This window comes from Primulina eburnea, chromosome 7 (assembly GCF_022965805.1).
Source record: "Primulina eburnea isolate SZY01 chromosome 7, ASM2296580v1, whole genome shotgun sequence".
In the NCBI taxonomy this organism is placed as follows: Eukaryota; Viridiplantae; Streptophyta; class Magnoliopsida; order Lamiales; family Gesneriaceae; genus Primulina; species Primulina eburnea.
Window position 1 is genome coordinate 8,941,982 of NC_133107.1, and position 18,498 is coordinate 8,960,479.

Consider the following 18,498-nt stretch of genomic DNA (forward strand, 5'->3'; position numbering starts at 1 on the left):
TCGTATGAGAAATATATGCTTGATAGATCAAGTTGTTAGCAATCTTGAACTTGTTTTTCATTATGTGCAGAAGCAATAACTTCATTGTGGTTTATCAGTTTCTTCGGATCTGATTCGTACTTTGACTTATGAAGATAGTTTGTAAATCGTTCTCTTAGTTTTGTAATGCATATTAAATCGTTCAATTTGAATAATGGAGATGAGAGATATGGTTAAAATATCTGAACTACTCCATTTAATATGATTGTTGTTTTCGTTTCTATCAGCTCAATTTTGATACTAATATTTCACTTAGATAATGCTCTAAACAACTGAGTTATTGTGAAATATAGCTTGTGTAAAATTGAGTTTTGAATTCAATAGTTTTGGCGGCTTGTCATTTGTACCACTGAGCTGTGGGATATCATCGAAACATTGCAACTCGCCATATTTTCAGCTTGGTTGATTTCGAGTTTCAGTTTCCAATTTGAGATAACAAATTCATACTTGAGTAAATATATTAGAAATACCTAAAAAGTTTTTTTATCATCAAAATCAAAATTACTTGTGTTTCTCAACCACATTTTATTGGCATTGTTTTACGTGGATATTTTTTTGGGCTTAAGCGTAATTTACTGGAAAATTATGGCAACCTTTTGTAACATTTTATTAATTTCATTATTGGTCATGTCGTTTTATTGGTTAAACATGCATGAGTGAGAGTAGTGTTGGAATAAATGAACTCCTATGAAGTTCTCGTACGTCAATCTGCTGATGTTGAGTCGCTTGATCTGGTTGGTTAGATGAATTATAAAATAGTGATGCCAAATCTTAAGGAATATATCTCACCCTTGAACATGACATAAGGGAGGAAAAGACAAATCAAAATTTGTTAAAATATTTATTTTCAACTAGTAAAGAGGATATATCTAATTTGATATGACTCTCATTTTTAAATCTTACAATTTTTTTGTATCCCATCTTGTGATTTATAATATGGGGCTTTTTAAAAAAATAATAATAATAATAATTTGAGGTGTTTTATAAATTATAAAGCCAATTTAAATTTATATTTAATTTTTAATTTTATGATTCTAACCTAGTAACCTTTTGACGCCAGTATACTTGAATATTATAAGAGTTGAGATTGTACGTAACACAATTATATTCTCTCAACAAACATGGAGATTCTCTGCATAATGATGTTATAATTATGCTAATTAATCATTATGATTACAATAATAATAGCATTTGAAATATCAAAGTTGGACATTTGGATTTAATACAGTTGCACCAATACCAATATCTATAACTTTTAATGAAACGTTAGACATTGGATTTTACAAAAAAACAGATCGAAGCAGAACTACAACTCTCTTAAAATTTTTATTGAAATAACACTGAAATTTGGTTGTAAATATCCTCCACTCACCCTGCCTAACAGCACTTCAAAGTTCAAACACGTATTTCGAGTAAATTAATGTATTATACGACCATTGAATTCAAATTCCCGATCATGCAACCAAAGTTTATTTCCCGTGGACTAATTGCATTCATTCTATTTAAAAAATGGGGCTTTTTTAAAAAATAATATATAAAAAATAATAAAAATATTGCAAATTCAAAAATTTTATAAAACTATAACAATCCGGAAAATGCTGTCACGGATTCTGACAGTGATATCCGAATGTTTATTAAGTTATATATATTTATAATTTATTACTAAATAAAAATAATAAAAAAAAAAACAAAATCCATGACAATTTACCACGGATCCTACTTTACTTTAAATGCTTACACACAACAAATTATGGTACAATGTGTAAGATTTAATATAAAGTAGGATCTGTGGCAGACCACCACGAATTCTACTTTTTTATTATTTTTATTTATTAATAAAATATAAATATATATAACTTGATAAACATCCGGATAACACTCTCAGAATTCACGACAACATTTTTCGGATTGTTATAGTTTTGTAAAATTTTTGAATTTGCAATATTTTTATATATTATTTTTAAAAAAAAGCCCTAAAAAATGCCATCCCTCCAGTTATTCATTTACCTAACTGAATAAGGTTAGAAAGATGATGAAGCAAGCTAGGCTTGCTATGCTCTTTTAGCCTGAATTTAAACCAAACTTAAAATATTAATTGATATACTTCACATTCAACCACACAAATGCAGAGTTTGCTCATAATCTGACTTCCAAAATTATAAAATTCGAAGATGTCGCGATTATATGGTTTTACTCCCATTAGATTGAATGTTACATTAGGGGTTCTTGTTGGAGTTGTTCGATCTTCAGTTGAACGATTGCGCGAAAATCTTCTCCTTCTGCACAATGGCAACAAAAGTTGCAGCTTGATGTAGCCTTGGGATAGGTAAAGGTGCGTAGTTTGCGCACGTTCAACGCAAACTACAAGCGACACCTCGGTCATTTTCGATAAGATCATTGTCTGTTGATCTGAGACTAGGAACAACATTTTTTTTCAGCCAATACCTCGAAAGACCGGGAATGGTAAAAAGACGAGGCTATCACGCAAGATTTTGTATTCTTTTTTTTTTTTTCAAGTAGAACACACATAAAACAAACTGTGACTAATTTAGTCTTGAATTTGGCCTTTGACGAGATATATAACTCATACACAACATTATATCTCAGATCAAATGAAAGAGCCAAATCAGGAACGCCAAACATGTGTGATTTTGCGTTATGTTTCCAAGATGATATCTAAAATAATCCAAACTTAAAACTAAACTACCTCAGATCACACCAGTGGAGATGCTGGAAGTTGCATAAATCTTGAGTGAATGCTCGGGTACATAAGTAAGACCTGTCATACCACATACAAAATAAATTCCCAATCATTAGTTCAAGGATTTGTTTTCTGAATCATGCAACTGCGAAGAATGTAAAATGCTTGAACGGTAAGTCGAACATCGTGGGAATTGTCATTAGATAAAAGGGACCGGAAAGGCAATAGTGAGCATCTGTTGATCTTATTCATTTATGGGAAAAAGTCAAATAATTAATGCAGATACAAGTGATTGTCCATCCATAACAAATTTGAAACATAATCAAGAAGGATGGAATGGGGCGAGCACAGGCAAAGACCTACATCTTCATACGGAAAACAATAACCAAACTTCGCGTGCTCTCTCCGAATTCATTAATCTTCTGATATATTATTATATTTGCTATTCGGTATTATAGCTAGAAATATTCGTCATTGTCAAAATGCATAGCTCCAACTCTCTGATAACTTCCATATTTCTAGGTAAAGAATGTTCAGACTTCTAGGACACTGATTAAAGTGTTGAGATAGAACTTTGCATGGCACACAGAGTTGAAGAAAAGAATTCGAATTTGAATCTGAATAATCAAAGAAGTGTCGACTTCATTGTAAAGATCAACCAAATCAAAGACCATCACGGGTTCACGGATTGGCTCGGAAACTCATTTTATCATTGTTACCAGTTCCAATTAAAATAAATGGAGTTGTAAGAAGATACCAGGTTTCGCTGAAATTTATAACTCAGTAGAATTAAACGAAGACATTTGAGACATAGATATAATATAAAACCTAAAAGCAAGTGCTCCGTAAATTTCCTGACTACTTCATGAAATGGTATTGTACTAAAGCTGTACAACAGCATCGTTGAAAAATAGGAAGGCCCAAGGCCCCCAATGAATTAGAGACGGGAATAGATCTGATTAAGAACCATTAGTGCTTACCTTTCTCTTTGACATCGATTTGCAGAGAATCAAGAGTAATTATGCCATCTGTCAATGGGAGAACTTCGAGCTTGATGGTAGCCATAGAGTGAGAAGGGACAGATCTGGTGCAAAGAGAAATATATCTTAAATTTTATTAAGACGAGATTGAGTCCAAGAGAAGAACCGGACGAGAGATGATTACCCGAGTGGTACTCTACTCTGTAACCATAAATGTGTACAACCTAGATCATTACTAGGAACCACGTCAGATAAAGAACTGAGTTCCCCATTCAACAGAACTGATTGTGGACCATCTTCCACTTTCTGTCCTTGATTCGTAGACATGGAGCTCATGTGCCGCACAGCATTACTTCTCTTATCAGTATTCGCTCTCTCTGACAACTCAACGGAAGAAGCAAAAGGACTCAGTGGTGAGGACGGCGAATTACTCAAAGACACCACAGAAGGAGGAGGAGTAAATGATGCGGGGGCAAGAACTGTCAATGTCAGATCGTCTGATGTCATATTTGATGCTTGAAGAGTTAAGACCTGAAAATTTGAACAGCGTATGATGAAGCTTAAAACTTCAGATGGGAGAAATGGGTTGCTAGTAGTCGTGTATAACCTGAACTGGAAGTTGGGTCCCATCTGACCCAAGTGTTTGCTTTGACATTTCAGATGCAACGGAGATCATAAGATCTCTCGAAATCCGAGGCCGCCAGCTGGTTGTCTGCTTGAAGAACAACTTAGATTCTACAAATATGGAGACAGAGTATAAGTACGGTTGTTGTAAGGTTCTCTTCAGAGTCATTCTCGGAAAACAAATAATTTTGAACTTATACCAGCATAGTTGCACCGACATGATACAAGAATAGCATATTGATCAGCTGATGATGCACTATCTTTTCCTTCAGCAATGGAGTAGTTTTGCCTACTTGATGCAGCACTTCCAGTTGGCAAGCGCGATGGTTGTAGATTACTGCCACTGTTACCCTTACCTTTCATCAAAGAAGTTGCTGGTTTGAGAATAAAAGAATGTTCTTCACCTCTCCTGTCACAATTTCATACAACGTGAAATCTGTTAAAACTTTTGGGCCAAGCACCAAGCAAAAAAACAAAAGCTAAGTGGTCATCTGCCAGTTATCACCACAAAATACTATTTATGGATGAGGAACCTGCAGGTTAAAAAATGATAAAAGCTCATAAGAGAACAAATGCAAAGCTTCTATTGCGAAGGCAAACAATTCTATCCCTTTTTTTAAGAATTATTTTCAAAGAAATAGATCCATAAACACTTAAGTCTGGAGGTGTCAGGCCTTATTTTTTAGAGCTAGGTAGATAAGTTATCACATCCACAGCGCCAAAATTTATAGATTCCAATCCCAGAAAGCACATCTATCATGAAGTTTCTCCGTCTGTTTACACGAGAAATAATTATGCCTAATCAGAAATCATGGATAAAGTCATCATAATGTATATTACCAATCCCAAAAAGCACATCTATCATGAAAGAGTATCCTTAAGATATGTGATGATAGAACAAATTTCTGCTCATCCAATAGAAGGAAAGGTGAAAAAAATGAAGTAATTATCTTGAACAGGTAAAAGTCAGTTTCTCGTGCAAGTTGAATTTTCACGTGAATTTGATAGAGAAAAGAAACTGAAAGGAAGTAATCATCTCGACAGGTAAATATCAGGTTCTCATGCAAGATGAATTTTCACAAGAGTTTGATATAGAAAAGAAAGTGAAAGGAAAAACACCCTCAACGAGCTTCACAATCCTGGGCTTGTGATTTTAACAGATACAGAGACATGCAGCAAACATGTCAATAGAGGAAGTTTCTGAATTTCCAAGTTGCAGCTTGCCAGTTAATATATTTTCTGAGCGGACACAAACCTCAGTGCTAAATTTGGCAAGTGGTAGTCATTTCCAGCTTCTATGCATGTAATCGGTAAATTTAATGGCGGTCCATCAGTTGATGTCTCATCAAATATTATTGTTATGGCATCTATAAACACCACGATATCTGAAGCATATTCTGGGGAAACATTCTGTGTGAAAAAAAAACATTCTATATCAATTAGTGTATCAACACTCAACAGACAAAATAAAGCCAATCAGAAATGTGTGTATCCTACTTGAAAGGCATTCATAAAGACCAATCTTCAATCAAGCTTAGAAAAAAATTATAGTGGGCAGGACTGAGGAATAGAAATAGTAAAAACACACCTTTACATGAACGCAAAGAAGATCATCCGTATTGCAATCAACAGATACAGAATTGATTTCTACTGGTTGAATTATTTCTATCTTTTTCCTCCACCTTCTCCCAGGTGTAAAAGTTCCTTCTAAACCACACCTAACAGAAAATCTTTCTGGCTCCAACGGCACGCCACGGAAAGATAGAAGTGCTTCATTTCCGCTTCTTCCGCTTTCTACAAACTTATGGAAGGAAAATTGATTCCAATCTTCTGGTTCAAAACTTGGTTTTGAATTAGGCGTTGTGACAGATGGAGGCGGTGTTGAATTTTGAGGAAGTGAGGACATAGAATAACTTCTAAAATTACCAAAAGAGAATAGTTGAGAACCAGAAGACCCAGATAGTGTAGGTTTTGTGGACGTGTTCCGAATACTTGAACCAGAGCTCAACACAGGAGGAGATACCGCTCGAGCTGGTGGAAGACTAGAATTATTCACAGGAAGCAACCATTTTAACAGATCTCCAGAAGTTTCCAGCTTCTCAGAAGCTGGAGCATGTTGGTTCTCCATAACTGAATTTCTTTCTTGATACATTTCAAATTGAAGAATCTCCAGGATGGAATCTCTCACAAAGTCAACACCAACATTTACCTGTAATAGCACCTGCATCCTTCCAAACAAGAAAGCGAAATTCAAATAAGTAGTGATACCCACAAATCAACGTAACCACTAACCAGTTGTGTAAAAAGAAAAAAACTGTAATTAAATAAAAGAAGAACCAAGAGGGACACCATTAGCTCAACTTTTCAAATAAAACAGTAATTAAAACCAAAACTGCCCATAATCTATAGCTGAACTCCATAATCTTACAAGCATAAAAATTAAAGTAAAGACAAGGCAAAATAACATATGCAAAACCTCTCGGTGTTTTTGTGTACATGTGAATAACATGATTTACATGTTTACACTTTATGTTTCAACTCATCTATTTAAACAAATACTGCATGATAAAAGTCATAAGACTCGTAACTGGAAGATTCTACATTTAAAGGAAGGCTTCAATGAGTACCCACATAGCCCACGCAATAGTGATTGCCATAACAAATGAGTAAACCATCACAAAGACGTCCTAGCTCAGACTTGAACTGCATGGTTGATGCTCCATGCATCATTAATACAAGAATTCCTAAAATCAGGAAATAATATAACATGGTAAAAACTTTAGTCCCTTCCAGCTTTAGGATCTTAGTAGTTGATTATACAGTAATGAGAATATGTGTATGAACTATAAATTAAGGTATATAATCATATGCAGCAAGTAAATCTTCTGATATAAGAATAAGACCTGTGAAATTCTTTAAGGTTTCTGTGAAACATACCACTATGTCTCCATTTGGAAGGGAACAGCACTTGGCAGCATCTCTTACTAATCCCCCTGATGTACGAGCATCAAATTTTCCTCGGTCAATTGCCGCATTGATTGAATTCTTCTTTTTCATAATCTTTTCCGTTTCTAAAGAATCCCCACTCAATTTGTTTTCAAATGTATCAGAAGTTGCGAGTTTGGCTTCTTGCACTCTTCTTTTAGTCCAAAGTGGTTCATGTGACTCCGCAATTCGAGCGAAAAAATGTGAACTTTTGAATTTTTGCAACAATTGTTTTGTCTGCCGTCTGTAATCTTCCATTCTGAGGAGAGACTCACCAGTTGGAAAATCTTTTTGAGACTCAACCCCTTCAATCCCATTTTGATCATGTATTCCACCAGCACTCAAGTCCACTCTCTGAGAAACTGGATCTTTTGGACCTTCAATATCTCCATTTTGTTTATTATTGCCTTTTGTGGTCCAATTTTTATTCATAACAGCGGCAACTTTAAATGGGGTAATAATTTCAGTATCTTGCTTACATGCAGACAGGCATATAAGTGTATGGATTTGTTCACCTAAGGGCAAAAACAAGCATATAAGAAAGAAAAATTCAAGGACTAAAAACATAAATTTGAAAGTATAAACTGTGTGCTAGTCAGAAGAACAAAAAGAACAAAATAATGTTACCAGGAAAAACAAATTTGCGATCCAAGGAGCGAAGAGAAAGTATATCTGGTGCTTCCATCCATTTCTCAGGGACTTCTTCTGAGAAAAGCAAATCATGATTTAAAATTAGTTCATGCAGCATTGCAACTTGTGGAAAATATAAAATAGATAGAAAACGAAATTATTCCCTTGAAATTACTCAACGAAATAAGACATAACATGGTAAGCACATGTCCCAGGGAAGATAAATCAGATCCTTTTACCAGATATTCAAAGATATGTGCTGTTGGTCAAACAAAAATTCTAATAATTAAACACAACAGAACCAGCAAAGACAAACTTCTTATCCCCATAAAAACGATTAATATACAAAAGCAACAAAGTCAAGTGAAAGTACTTACGAATGAAACAACTTCTCTTGGTATTACACAAAAAGACAAATTTAAGCAGATAACTTGAAACAAAAATGCTGACAAACAGACATAAGCTTATCAAAATATAAAAGCCTCTGCCTTAATATTGGGGAAAGAAATCGAAAATTCTTTTGTTACTTGATCAAGAAAGAAATACCTCTAAATTTCGCTGTTTTATCAAGTCATAAATAGAGGATACTCGGCGGGTTAAGACTGTATAACATCAAGATTTTTTTGGTTCCCTTTGTCACACAATTATTACTGGCTATGAAGTTTTCTATTTGTTTACTCGCGACATAAAAAAACTTTGATTTAAAGGTGAAAAGCTGCAACAAAGGCCACACTTTCCAGAGTGCGTACTGAGTAAGAACTGAATGGATTAGAAAGAGATAACCTAGCATTTCTTTCAAGCCGTATTTCATGAAGCATTCATGACTTCCATACAAGTCAACTATAAAGAACTCTAAGCCTCATCAGTTTCATTTCATCTTCTAAACTTGACGCTAACATTTGAATTTTTCCACCGGAGCTTTAAGTGACAACGGGCTTGGACACGCAGCTCAATATTAGCATGACACAACTTATGAGTAAACACTTATAGTCATGCTGTCAGTTTAGCTGCTCTCTAAAGGAAATAAAAATGCAAAACCACAACAATATTTAGGTTTTTATTAAGGATGAACATCTAATTTTTTAAACCAAAGAAAGGTCCATTTTATAGACACGGTCGTTTACTTTCACATCAAGAAAATAAAAATTAACAAGGTGAATGAACAATAGCAAGAAAAATCTAGATTCTATCAGCAATTGTTCGTCTTAATTCGTAAGAATGGCAAACATAGACAAGCATATCTCTCGATCAGAGTCCAAGGTTTAAATTACTCGATGCAACTTTTCAAAGGAATGGCCAACTTTTCAAAGGGTGCCATTCTACCAGTCTTACAGTTAATTTCTATCTGTGTTTCCAGTGGCACACCATTAACTTAGTTCCTGCTAAAGTACCAGATTTTCGGAAAGCTAGCAATGTGAAGATAACAAACTGGCCAGAGTAATGAAGACAAGACAGCAAAAAACATTTAATGAAAGAAAACAAACCAACTAGTTAATAAGATGGGTAGTTAAAGACACTATACCTTCAATCTGCAAATCTTTATTTTTCACTTGATAATTATTTTATTTTTAAAAGAAAGAAATACAGTAACATAAAAGATTTTTTGATGATAAGGAACAAGATGAGAAAAACTGCATCAATGATAAGGCATGATCAAATGGAGTAAGCATTTAAGATAGAGCAAGTAGCCTTACTACATGGTATAATTATCAAACCATCATCTTCTCCAACATCTATATGGCTATTAACTTGAGAATTACTCTCTCCACTAGAACTCGTGACGCTGCCATTCTCACCCTCATACTCATGATTTTCTGCATGGCGAGTTCCGGAAGGTGTACTCTCTGGAAATGAATCATCAGAAAAAAGACCCTCTAACGTACTAGTGGGTCTTGGCTCATAATTTACCTCTAGCTGAGTCTCTTGAACAGATGGCGGCTCCTGAATTGCCGTCTGACTATGAGACCTCATCATTAGGAAATTCATTTTCCACCAAAATTCTACCTGCAACACCAAACAACATTGCAACTATTGAATTAAAACATTTCACACTTCAAATACATCTGAACTTCATATAAAAACCAATGACATAACACAACATACGCTTTAACTTAAACTCTTTTGGCACCACCACCCACATACTTATATTTTCAGAACAACAATTTTCAATCGGTTAGCTGTGTAAAGAACTCCAACAACGACACTGTGTCTGATACATGTTCATTTCCATGCCTATTTCATACAGGATCAAATCCTCGAAACATTTATTCCCAATCATCAAACATAAATTACGAAGTTTTTCTCAAAGTTGCAAATACATCGAATCTGACAAACCAAACTAGGGCTTCAACTTCAATAATTCAGATTCATCAAAATCCCACATACTCTTCTGCAAATTCATGAACAATTCTACACAGAACACGATGAATCAGATGCAAATGACATTATGAACAAAAAAAACCAGTTAAAAAAAACATCGCAAACTTCACCTGATCGAATCTGAGATAGATGACGGATCGCCAAAAACAGTAGCAAACACAGAGATCAACTACGACGGAGTTGCGATGCAATTTCGAGACTGATAAGGGTTGGATCTGTCCCCAGTTCAGGTGTATCGGTGTGACGGTGTTTAATGTTTACCGCTGTTTCTACTCAAAAATTGAATATAATTTCACAAAAGAAATTTTAAATAATATACAAAAGAATGTCAAAAAAAATAATTATAATTTACCAAGAAAAAATATTATTATAAGTATTTTGGAACTTTTTAAAAAAAAAAACTCGTATTTACGCTCAGAGCATTGTTTGATTTCAAATCATAGATTTGAAATGATGGATTCCAATCTCTCCTCAAATACGAATTTGAAATTCATAAATTTAAAATTAAATAAACAAATTTACTGAATTTGTTTGCCATTTCAAATCCACAAGATTTTTGAAATGCAAAAGACATAAATTATAGAGTGAGTCCTCATGTGAGATCGTCTCACGAATTATAATCTGTGAGACGGGTCAATCCTACTCATATTCACAATAAAAAGCAATACTCTTAGCATAAAAAGTTATACTTTTTCATGAGTGACCCAAATAAGATATCCGTCTCACAAATACGATCCGTGAGACCGTCTCACACAATTTTTTGCCTAAATTATAAAGACTAGGGTACTGATGCACACATTGCGTGCTTATACAATATTTTTTTATAATTCATTTGATTTATATTTAAATGATGATCAAAATATATGTATAAAAAATAATGAGGGACTAAACTATAATTTTGATATATGAATTAAAAAAAAGACCGAAGTAAATTGAATCCGAACTCTATAGGGTGTGTTTGGTTGAGTTGATTAAATAAGGATAGATTAATAGTTCAATATTTATCATTAAAATTTTAAGATGTTTTAATAATCATTTTGACCTAGTTTAAGATTCAATTGTCTTAATCAAATAGTTATTTTAAACCGGGTCAAAATGATTATTAAAACAACTTAAAATTTTAACGATAAATATTGGACGATTAATATATCCTTATTTAATCCACTCAACCAAATACACTCATATATGTTAAGCTACATATTACTTACGTTAAATTTTGATATTTTATCAATATATATAATTATTAAAATAATAATAATGACATCAAAATTCGGTAACTCTCGAATTTCAAATTTTAATAATATAGTATAAACGAAAGATGCCCAAATTTTGTTAGGTTATAGGAGCCCAATATACCCGAAATATGAAAGCCCACTACGAACTGGAGCTATTCCAGCAGTGCAAAACAAGAAGAGGCCCACTATTTACTAATTTATGTCCTAAATTATTATTTATTTATTCTTTATAGCAAAATTAAAAAGTATAGAGATATTTATTTATTATATTAAAATAAAATGAACACATATTATTTTACTACTTTAAATTGCATGCATCTGTATTGGGAGAGGGTCCCGGAATGCTTTTCTTTTTCCAATGGCATTGCATTGACTGCATTTAAAACTTTTTTTCATTATTTTTTATCTATCAAATTACGTTTCACAAGACAACGAAAAGAAATCGTTTAGTATATAGATAAAAATTTGTGTGAGACCGTTTCACGAGTCGTATTTGTGAGATGGATCTTTTATTTGGGTCATCCATTAAAAAGTATTACTTTTAATGCTAAGAGTATTACTTTTTATTGTGAATATCGGTAAGGTTGACCCGTCTCACAAATTAAGATCCGTAAAACGGTCACACATGAGACCCACTCTCACTTGAATAGGTCTCTTGTGATACGGTCTCACGAATATTTATCTGTGAGACGAGTCAATCCTACCGATATTCACAATAAAAATAATACTCTTAGCATAATAAGTAATATTTTTTCATGATAGCCCAAATAAGAGACTCGTCTCACAAAATATGACACATAAGACCGTCTCACACAAGTTTTTATCATATCTATTAGCCTCTCTATTAAATTTTTTTATAAAAAAAAAACCACACATTACTCCTTGTATTATTAAATAAATAATCTCTTAAAATTCTGTGTTACTTATAATATAAATGTACTTTATTTTTAAAAATATATGATTTAAAAACAATTTTTTTTTTGTTTTATATTTTTGGGAAAGGCATTTCAATTACCTAGGAGACATGCGTGCTGTGATTTTTTTACCTAAAAAATCTGCAAACATCAGAGAATCAATTTTGCAGTAAGTTTCACATATATATCGAAAAGCAAAACAAAATTAATATTGGCCAATGAAATCACATCTTCACTGAAAATAAGACAGTTGGCACTGGGAAACATGTGTACCCAATTTTAGAAAGCACGACTTTGATTTTGTCAAAAATGTTGGGAGCTTAAACAATTAAAAATATCTATCCATTTTTTTTTTCTTTCTATTATTGATTGAACTCACATCTCCTTGTATGCATAGCGTAAATTCTCGAACTAATTTAATAGTTTCCGAATCACGTTATCCAAGTAAATTATATTAACAAATTCTTAAAAATATCAATAAGAGTAATCGTGTGTAAATCGTTCACCTATCGATATTTGTAAAAATACTTTAATTATACACAAACGATCATATATCAGATAAGTAGTTGTTATCATTTATAAAAAGCCTCTTGTAATAATTGGCGAAGAATAATAATTATCTCTATTTAGAAGATAATTGAAATGTGATGATAGTTCGTTATTTAATTTAAAATATTTGAATAACATGTCGAACTTTTGAAAAATAACGGGTATTTGATCTTATAGTAACTTTTTCCCTATATAAACAAGAATACTCTTTACTTTTTAAACAAAAAATAATAGTTAAAAAAGTAGATAAATTAAAAGTAAAAATTATATGTTTAACGTGTGTGTCAAATAATTAATTTAAAAATAATTAAAGTTGTCTGCTGGATGCAAAAACTATAATTTAAAGAAAACAAATCATACTGTTTATTTTTTTAATAGACTACAATATTTCCTTTTTGTATCTATTAATAAAGTGGTGAGACGTGGGTCCATAAATTTAGTATAGAAATATAAATTTCAAGTAAATAATACAAATTTCATGTAAATTTTTACAAGACGATCTTACGAATCAATTTTATTATATAGTCTTATGAGTCAATTTTATGAGACGGATCTCCTATTTGACTCACTCAGTAAAAATAATAATTATTTTTTATGTCAAAAATATTATTTATTATTGTAAATATAGGCATCATTAATATGTCTCATGGATAAAGATTCGTGATACTGTGCCGTAAAAAAAATATTGATATATATATATATATTTTTCGTGTAAGGTTGATGGCCCTATAATATATATCTATACATCCATTGAATTTTGATGCAATTTAAAATTGGAGAGACACCTAAGGATAGTGATTGATTGGAACGTTGTGTTTGTATTTTTCGCACATCATCCTTCTCGTTTTTAATTCCTCCTACCTATGAAGTTACTTAATGCTCCCTCGATTCATTATTTCTGGTTAGAATTAAATAATCAATTAATAATTGTACGGAAATTTTTGATAGGTGAAAAAGCAAAGGGAAAGACTTAGAGTTGTAACAAATTAAGGCGGTTTGCAAAATCGACTCGAAAAATATTTGATTTTTATTCGATTTTTTTAAAAAAATTCTATTGTAAATTATCTAGCTCGATTCGAACTTGAAAATGTTTGAAATTTCTTAAGCTGAATTTGAGGTTGAATTATTTTGTATAGGGATGGAAATGATTATGGTCTAAACCAAAAAAGCAAAAATTCAGACTATAAAAAATCAAACTGAACCATGATTTGAAGTTCTTATCTTGGTTTTATAATCTAAAACCGAAATTATTATGGTTTGATTATGAGTTTTTATAACTTAAAATCGATCTGAATATTTAAACGTTATTTTTTAAAAAATATATTTATATTTCGAATATTAGTAACTAAATATAATGTTAATAATTCAAATATAAATTATTGTATTTATATTTATATAATTTTTTTTCATTTCATTTATATAACTCATTATAATTTTACAAAAAATGGTTCAAAAATATGTATATATATTTAAAAATAGTTTAATTTATAACTCGCAGATTTAGCAGGGCAAAAACTTGTATGAGACGGTCTCACGGGTCGTATTTTGTGAGACGGATCTTTATTTGGGTCACCCATGAAAATGTATTACTTTTTATGCTAAAAGTATTACTTTTTATTGTGAATATGGGTAGGGTTGACCCGTCTCACAGATTATGATCCGTGAGACGGTCTCACATGAGACCCACTCGATTTAGCAGTCCATGAAAAAAATTTAAATAATTTAACTTTACTAAAAAAAAATTAAAACGAACAATATAATTTAAATGTCAATTATATAATTTAGAAAATTATTGAAATTGAATCTAAATGATTATTTTACACGTTACATGATGAATCAATTGAATTTGTTTCTAACATACAAATCAAATTGTAATTCTGTATAATTGAATCAGATCGTAAAAAAATTGTTTGGTTATATAATTAGATATTTAAAATATCGTTAACCAAAAAATCTAACCATAATTACATAAATATAAAAATTATAAATATTTTATTGACGTCTGATAGGTGAATCTGTCTCACAAAATTGATATGTAAAATGGTATCATGAATATTTTGTGTTAATGTAAAATATTGGGAGATAAATAAAATCCAATGCCAAGTCAGCTTCTTGATATTTTTTTTTCTTTAGCTTAAATTCAATGTTTGGGGGTAAGTATAGAAAAATATGTGCTCCCATTGAAATTGTTGATTATGTACTATTGATTTTGCTAACTCGTCCGAACTATTTTTCGACGATATTGTTAAAAATATTCGATTTCAGATCACGTCGACAATTTTCTGCATCATCATCTCAATAATATTTATCGTTATATTAGTTGTCCAATGTAGCCATGACAAAACTTATAAAATAAACAACTATTAAAACTAAGAACAAAAAGTGACTAACTAAAAGCTCTGAATGAGTCTAATGTGAGATCGTCTCACGGATCTTAATATGTGAGATGAGTTAACTCTACTCATATTCACAATAAAAAGTAATAATCTTAACATAAAAAGTAATATTTTTTCATGGATGACTCAAATAAGATATTTATCTCAAAAATACGATCCGTGAGATCATCTCACACAAATTTTTGTCAAAAATTCTAGGAGTAGATTTCATGTGAGACCGTCTCACAGATCTTAATCCGTGTGTGAGACGGATCAACCCTACCCATATTCACAATAAAAAGTAATACTCTTAGCATAAAAAGTAATATTTTTTCATGGATGACCCAAATAAGAGATCTGTCTCACAAATACGATCCGTGAGACGTCTCACACAAGTTTTTGTCAAAACTCTAGACCAACTGCATAATCAATTTTGTAATTTTCATTTTAGTTTCAAGGTTAAAAAGGGATGGATCCTATCCATAGTAAACGAAAAATTTCCGATATGCATTTTCAAAAGAAAGGGTAAATGAGTAACTTCACCTGCATAACTGGAGAGAATCGACTTGTTATATTCTCCCTTGAAGCTCGTTCTTCTTCCCTTACACCCTCTCTCTCTCTCTCTCTCTCTCTCTGCATAGTTTTCTGTAAATTCAGCTCTGATTCTGCACAGTAATGGGTTCGAGCCCTCGTTACTCTTACTCTTCCTCTTCCTCTTCCCACGTCACCATTATCCTCAACACCACTTTCTTTCGTCACGAATCTTAAAAGAAATTCGGAATTTGTACCTCTTTCTCCGAGCAAGAAATTCAGTGTTCGAAATTTTTTACAGCTGAAAAATTCCGTCTTTTAAGAAAGATATGGAGAGTGGCAGGGTTTATGATGATTCCCGCGTGGCTAGTGTTTTGCTAAGGAATGAAATGATCCCTTGCACTTCTGATGTTCTTGATTCTCTCTGGATTCCAAATTCTTCCCACCCTTTTCATGGTAATTTGATTTTTAGAAAAAAAAAACTTGGAATTTTTTATTCGTTTTTAGTTGTTTTTCTGAGTTTCTCGCTTTGATTTTTTTATATCGTACAGAATTTTTTTTGTTTGTGATGTTATCCTCTGGTTTGCTTGCGTTTGCCACTATCAGCTAGTTGAGTTACCTGGATCCAATGTTCGTCTAAAATGAAGTGAAAATGTTTGTTTGTTATTTGTGATATAAATTCAATTATTTAGACCTGATTTTCTTTGTGTATGAAGCTAATGTTTGATTTTTTTTTACTCCATTTTTTAATCTTGTTTTTCTTGATGTTGAGTGCCACAAATATAAAAAATCTTGGATGCTTTTGTGGTTTTCACTGCAGAAGAAAAAGGGGACCTTTTGAAAACCAGTCAGTCTCTTGCTTTATTTGATGCCTTTAATCCTTTGATTTTCTTGCGTTCGTGTTGTGGTAAAGTAGCTTTTGATTTGAAAATTTCCCCACAACGCTGCCTACTTAGAATCCAATGAAAAAATGTGTATTCTAAGAAAAATTATTGTAACAAGATTTTGGTTTACCTGTTTTAGGGTCTACTTCAATGATGAACTTCGAAGAAATGAGAGCAGAAAACAGTATTGTCGATGATGGGAGTCAAGATTTCGACGAATGCTTCCGCCAACCGGAGAAAAAGAGGCGGCTTTCGCCGGAACAAGTCCGGCGTCTTGAGCAAAGTTTCGAGGTTGAAAACAAGCTTGAGCCAGATAGGAAGGTTCAGCTGGCTAAAGATCTTGGTCTGCAGCCAAGACAGGTCGCTATTTGGTTCCAAAATCGACGAGCCCGGTGCAAAACTAAGCATCTCGAGAAGGAATACGACGTTTTGAAAGCAAGCTACGACAGATTGAAGGCAGACTGTGACACCCTTTACCAAGAAAACGAGAAATTAAGAAATGAGGTACTGGTATAACATTTAGGCACCATTTGGTACGAACGTCTCTTTTGATTATTCTATCGTCATATCATACACTCTTTATCATCACATCCAACGAACAAAGAGGCGCTTAATTGTAGTGACTCGGGGAATTTTATTTCGATCAGCCTAATGACAAGTTTTGCATCCATGGTTTCTCACCCACAGGTTCGTTTGCTAAGTGAGAAGCCTCGGAAGAAGCCCAAGAAAGAACCATATGATCCCATTGTTCCATCGAATGTCGAACCAGAGAAGCCAACTCTCACTCCAAATGCTGCTGCATTGAACGTAACCCCACCAGATGCCGCTAGCTCGGCGAAAAGCGATGTTTTCGATTCGGACAGCTCAGATGGAAACCATTCGGCAATGTTGGAGCCAGCTGATTCTTTGCCCGTCTTCTTCGAGTCAGAGCATTCTGATTTTTCTCAAGATGAAGATGACAGCCTAGGCAGAGGAATCATGTCTTCTTCATGCTTCCCAAAACTTGAAACTGAATGGTGTGATGATTTGCAGCCAAATTCTTGCAATTTGGGGTTCCCTATTCAAGATCAAGGGACTTGGTTCTGGTCTTATTGAGCTCAAATTTGGTACAATTTGAATGGAATTTAGGCAAAATGTGTTTAAGTTTGTGCTATGGAAGTTTTTGTAAAATATGTTAGAATCAATAATAAATATTTTAGGAACTCTCCAGCACCATATGAATGGGTATTTGGAGCCCCTATAGAGCTTATGTTTTTTCCCACTTTAATGGATGAAATCATTGCCTTATTTAGTAGTGTTAGTAAAAATTCCTTCGGAACACCTTGTGCAACTTAAAGGTGACAACTTGAAGATAACAAGACTCGTAAAATTATGATGATAAATTTGAAGTCGAGTCAATATTGACTTATTTTTTTAAGACCAATTTGTCTCTTACATGATGTTCACGGGATATGATACAACGAATTTCAACTTTTGATAACAGCATTATAGATCACAATTTTCATAATCAGAAAGGGTATAAACTCTCTGTTATAAAGAAGAAAGAAGAGATAATATGTATGCAATCTTTGATTCAAGTGTGAAAATGTACATTATTTTTCATCACATGGGGTGTTTTTGGACCAAAAGATACGAAGGAATCATCAAAAGGCAACATTTGATTCTGAAAACT

The 18,498-nt window shown here is 32.8% G+C and overlaps 2 protein-coding genes across 4 annotated transcripts; one reads left to right on the top strand and one right to left on the bottom strand.

Annotated features, from left to right (window-relative positions):
• Window positions 1-2,173: 2,173 nt before the first annotated feature.
• Window positions 2,174-10,616, bottom strand: LOC140837155 (uncharacterized). 3 transcript variants are annotated; one of them, XM_073203206.1, is made up of 12 exons: window positions 10,449-10,616; window positions 9,654-9,963; window positions 7,957-8,034; window positions 7,282-7,844; window positions 5,933-6,565; window positions 5,600-5,754; window positions 4,545-4,753; window positions 4,328-4,455; window positions 3,905-4,251; window positions 3,721-3,824; window positions 2,747-2,818; window positions 2,174-2,448 (listed from the first exon to the last, which is right to left on the bottom strand). In XM_073203206.1, the coding sequence occupies exons 2-11, from the start codon at window positions 9,943-9,945 to the stop codon at window positions 2,748-2,750; spliced, it is 2,580 nt and encodes an 859-aa protein (XP_073059307.1). In that variant the 5' UTR covers window positions 9,946-9,963; window positions 10,449-10,616; the 3' UTR covers window positions 2,174-2,448; window position 2,747. The 3 variants fall into 3 exon arrangements, with proteins under 3 accessions (XP_073059307.1, XP_073059305.1, XP_073059304.1); XM_073203204.1 differs by having other exon boundaries at window positions 2,174-2,454; XM_073203203.1 differs by lacking the exon at window positions 2,174-2,448 and having other exon boundaries at window positions 2,518-2,818.
• Window positions 10,617-16,010: 5,394 nt separating this feature from the next.
• On the top strand, window positions 16,011-18,113 carry LOC140837156 (homeobox-leucine zipper protein HOX13-like). The gene is made up of 3 exons (XM_073203207.1): window positions 16,011-16,398; window positions 16,966-17,330; window positions 17,514-18,113. The coding sequence occupies exons 1-3, from the start codon at window positions 16,272-16,274 to the stop codon at window positions 17,919-17,921; spliced, it is 900 nt and encodes a 299-aa protein (XP_073059308.1). The 5' UTR covers window positions 16,011-16,271; the 3' UTR covers window positions 17,922-18,113.
• The last annotated feature ends 385 nt before the right edge of the window (window positions 18,114-18,498 follow it).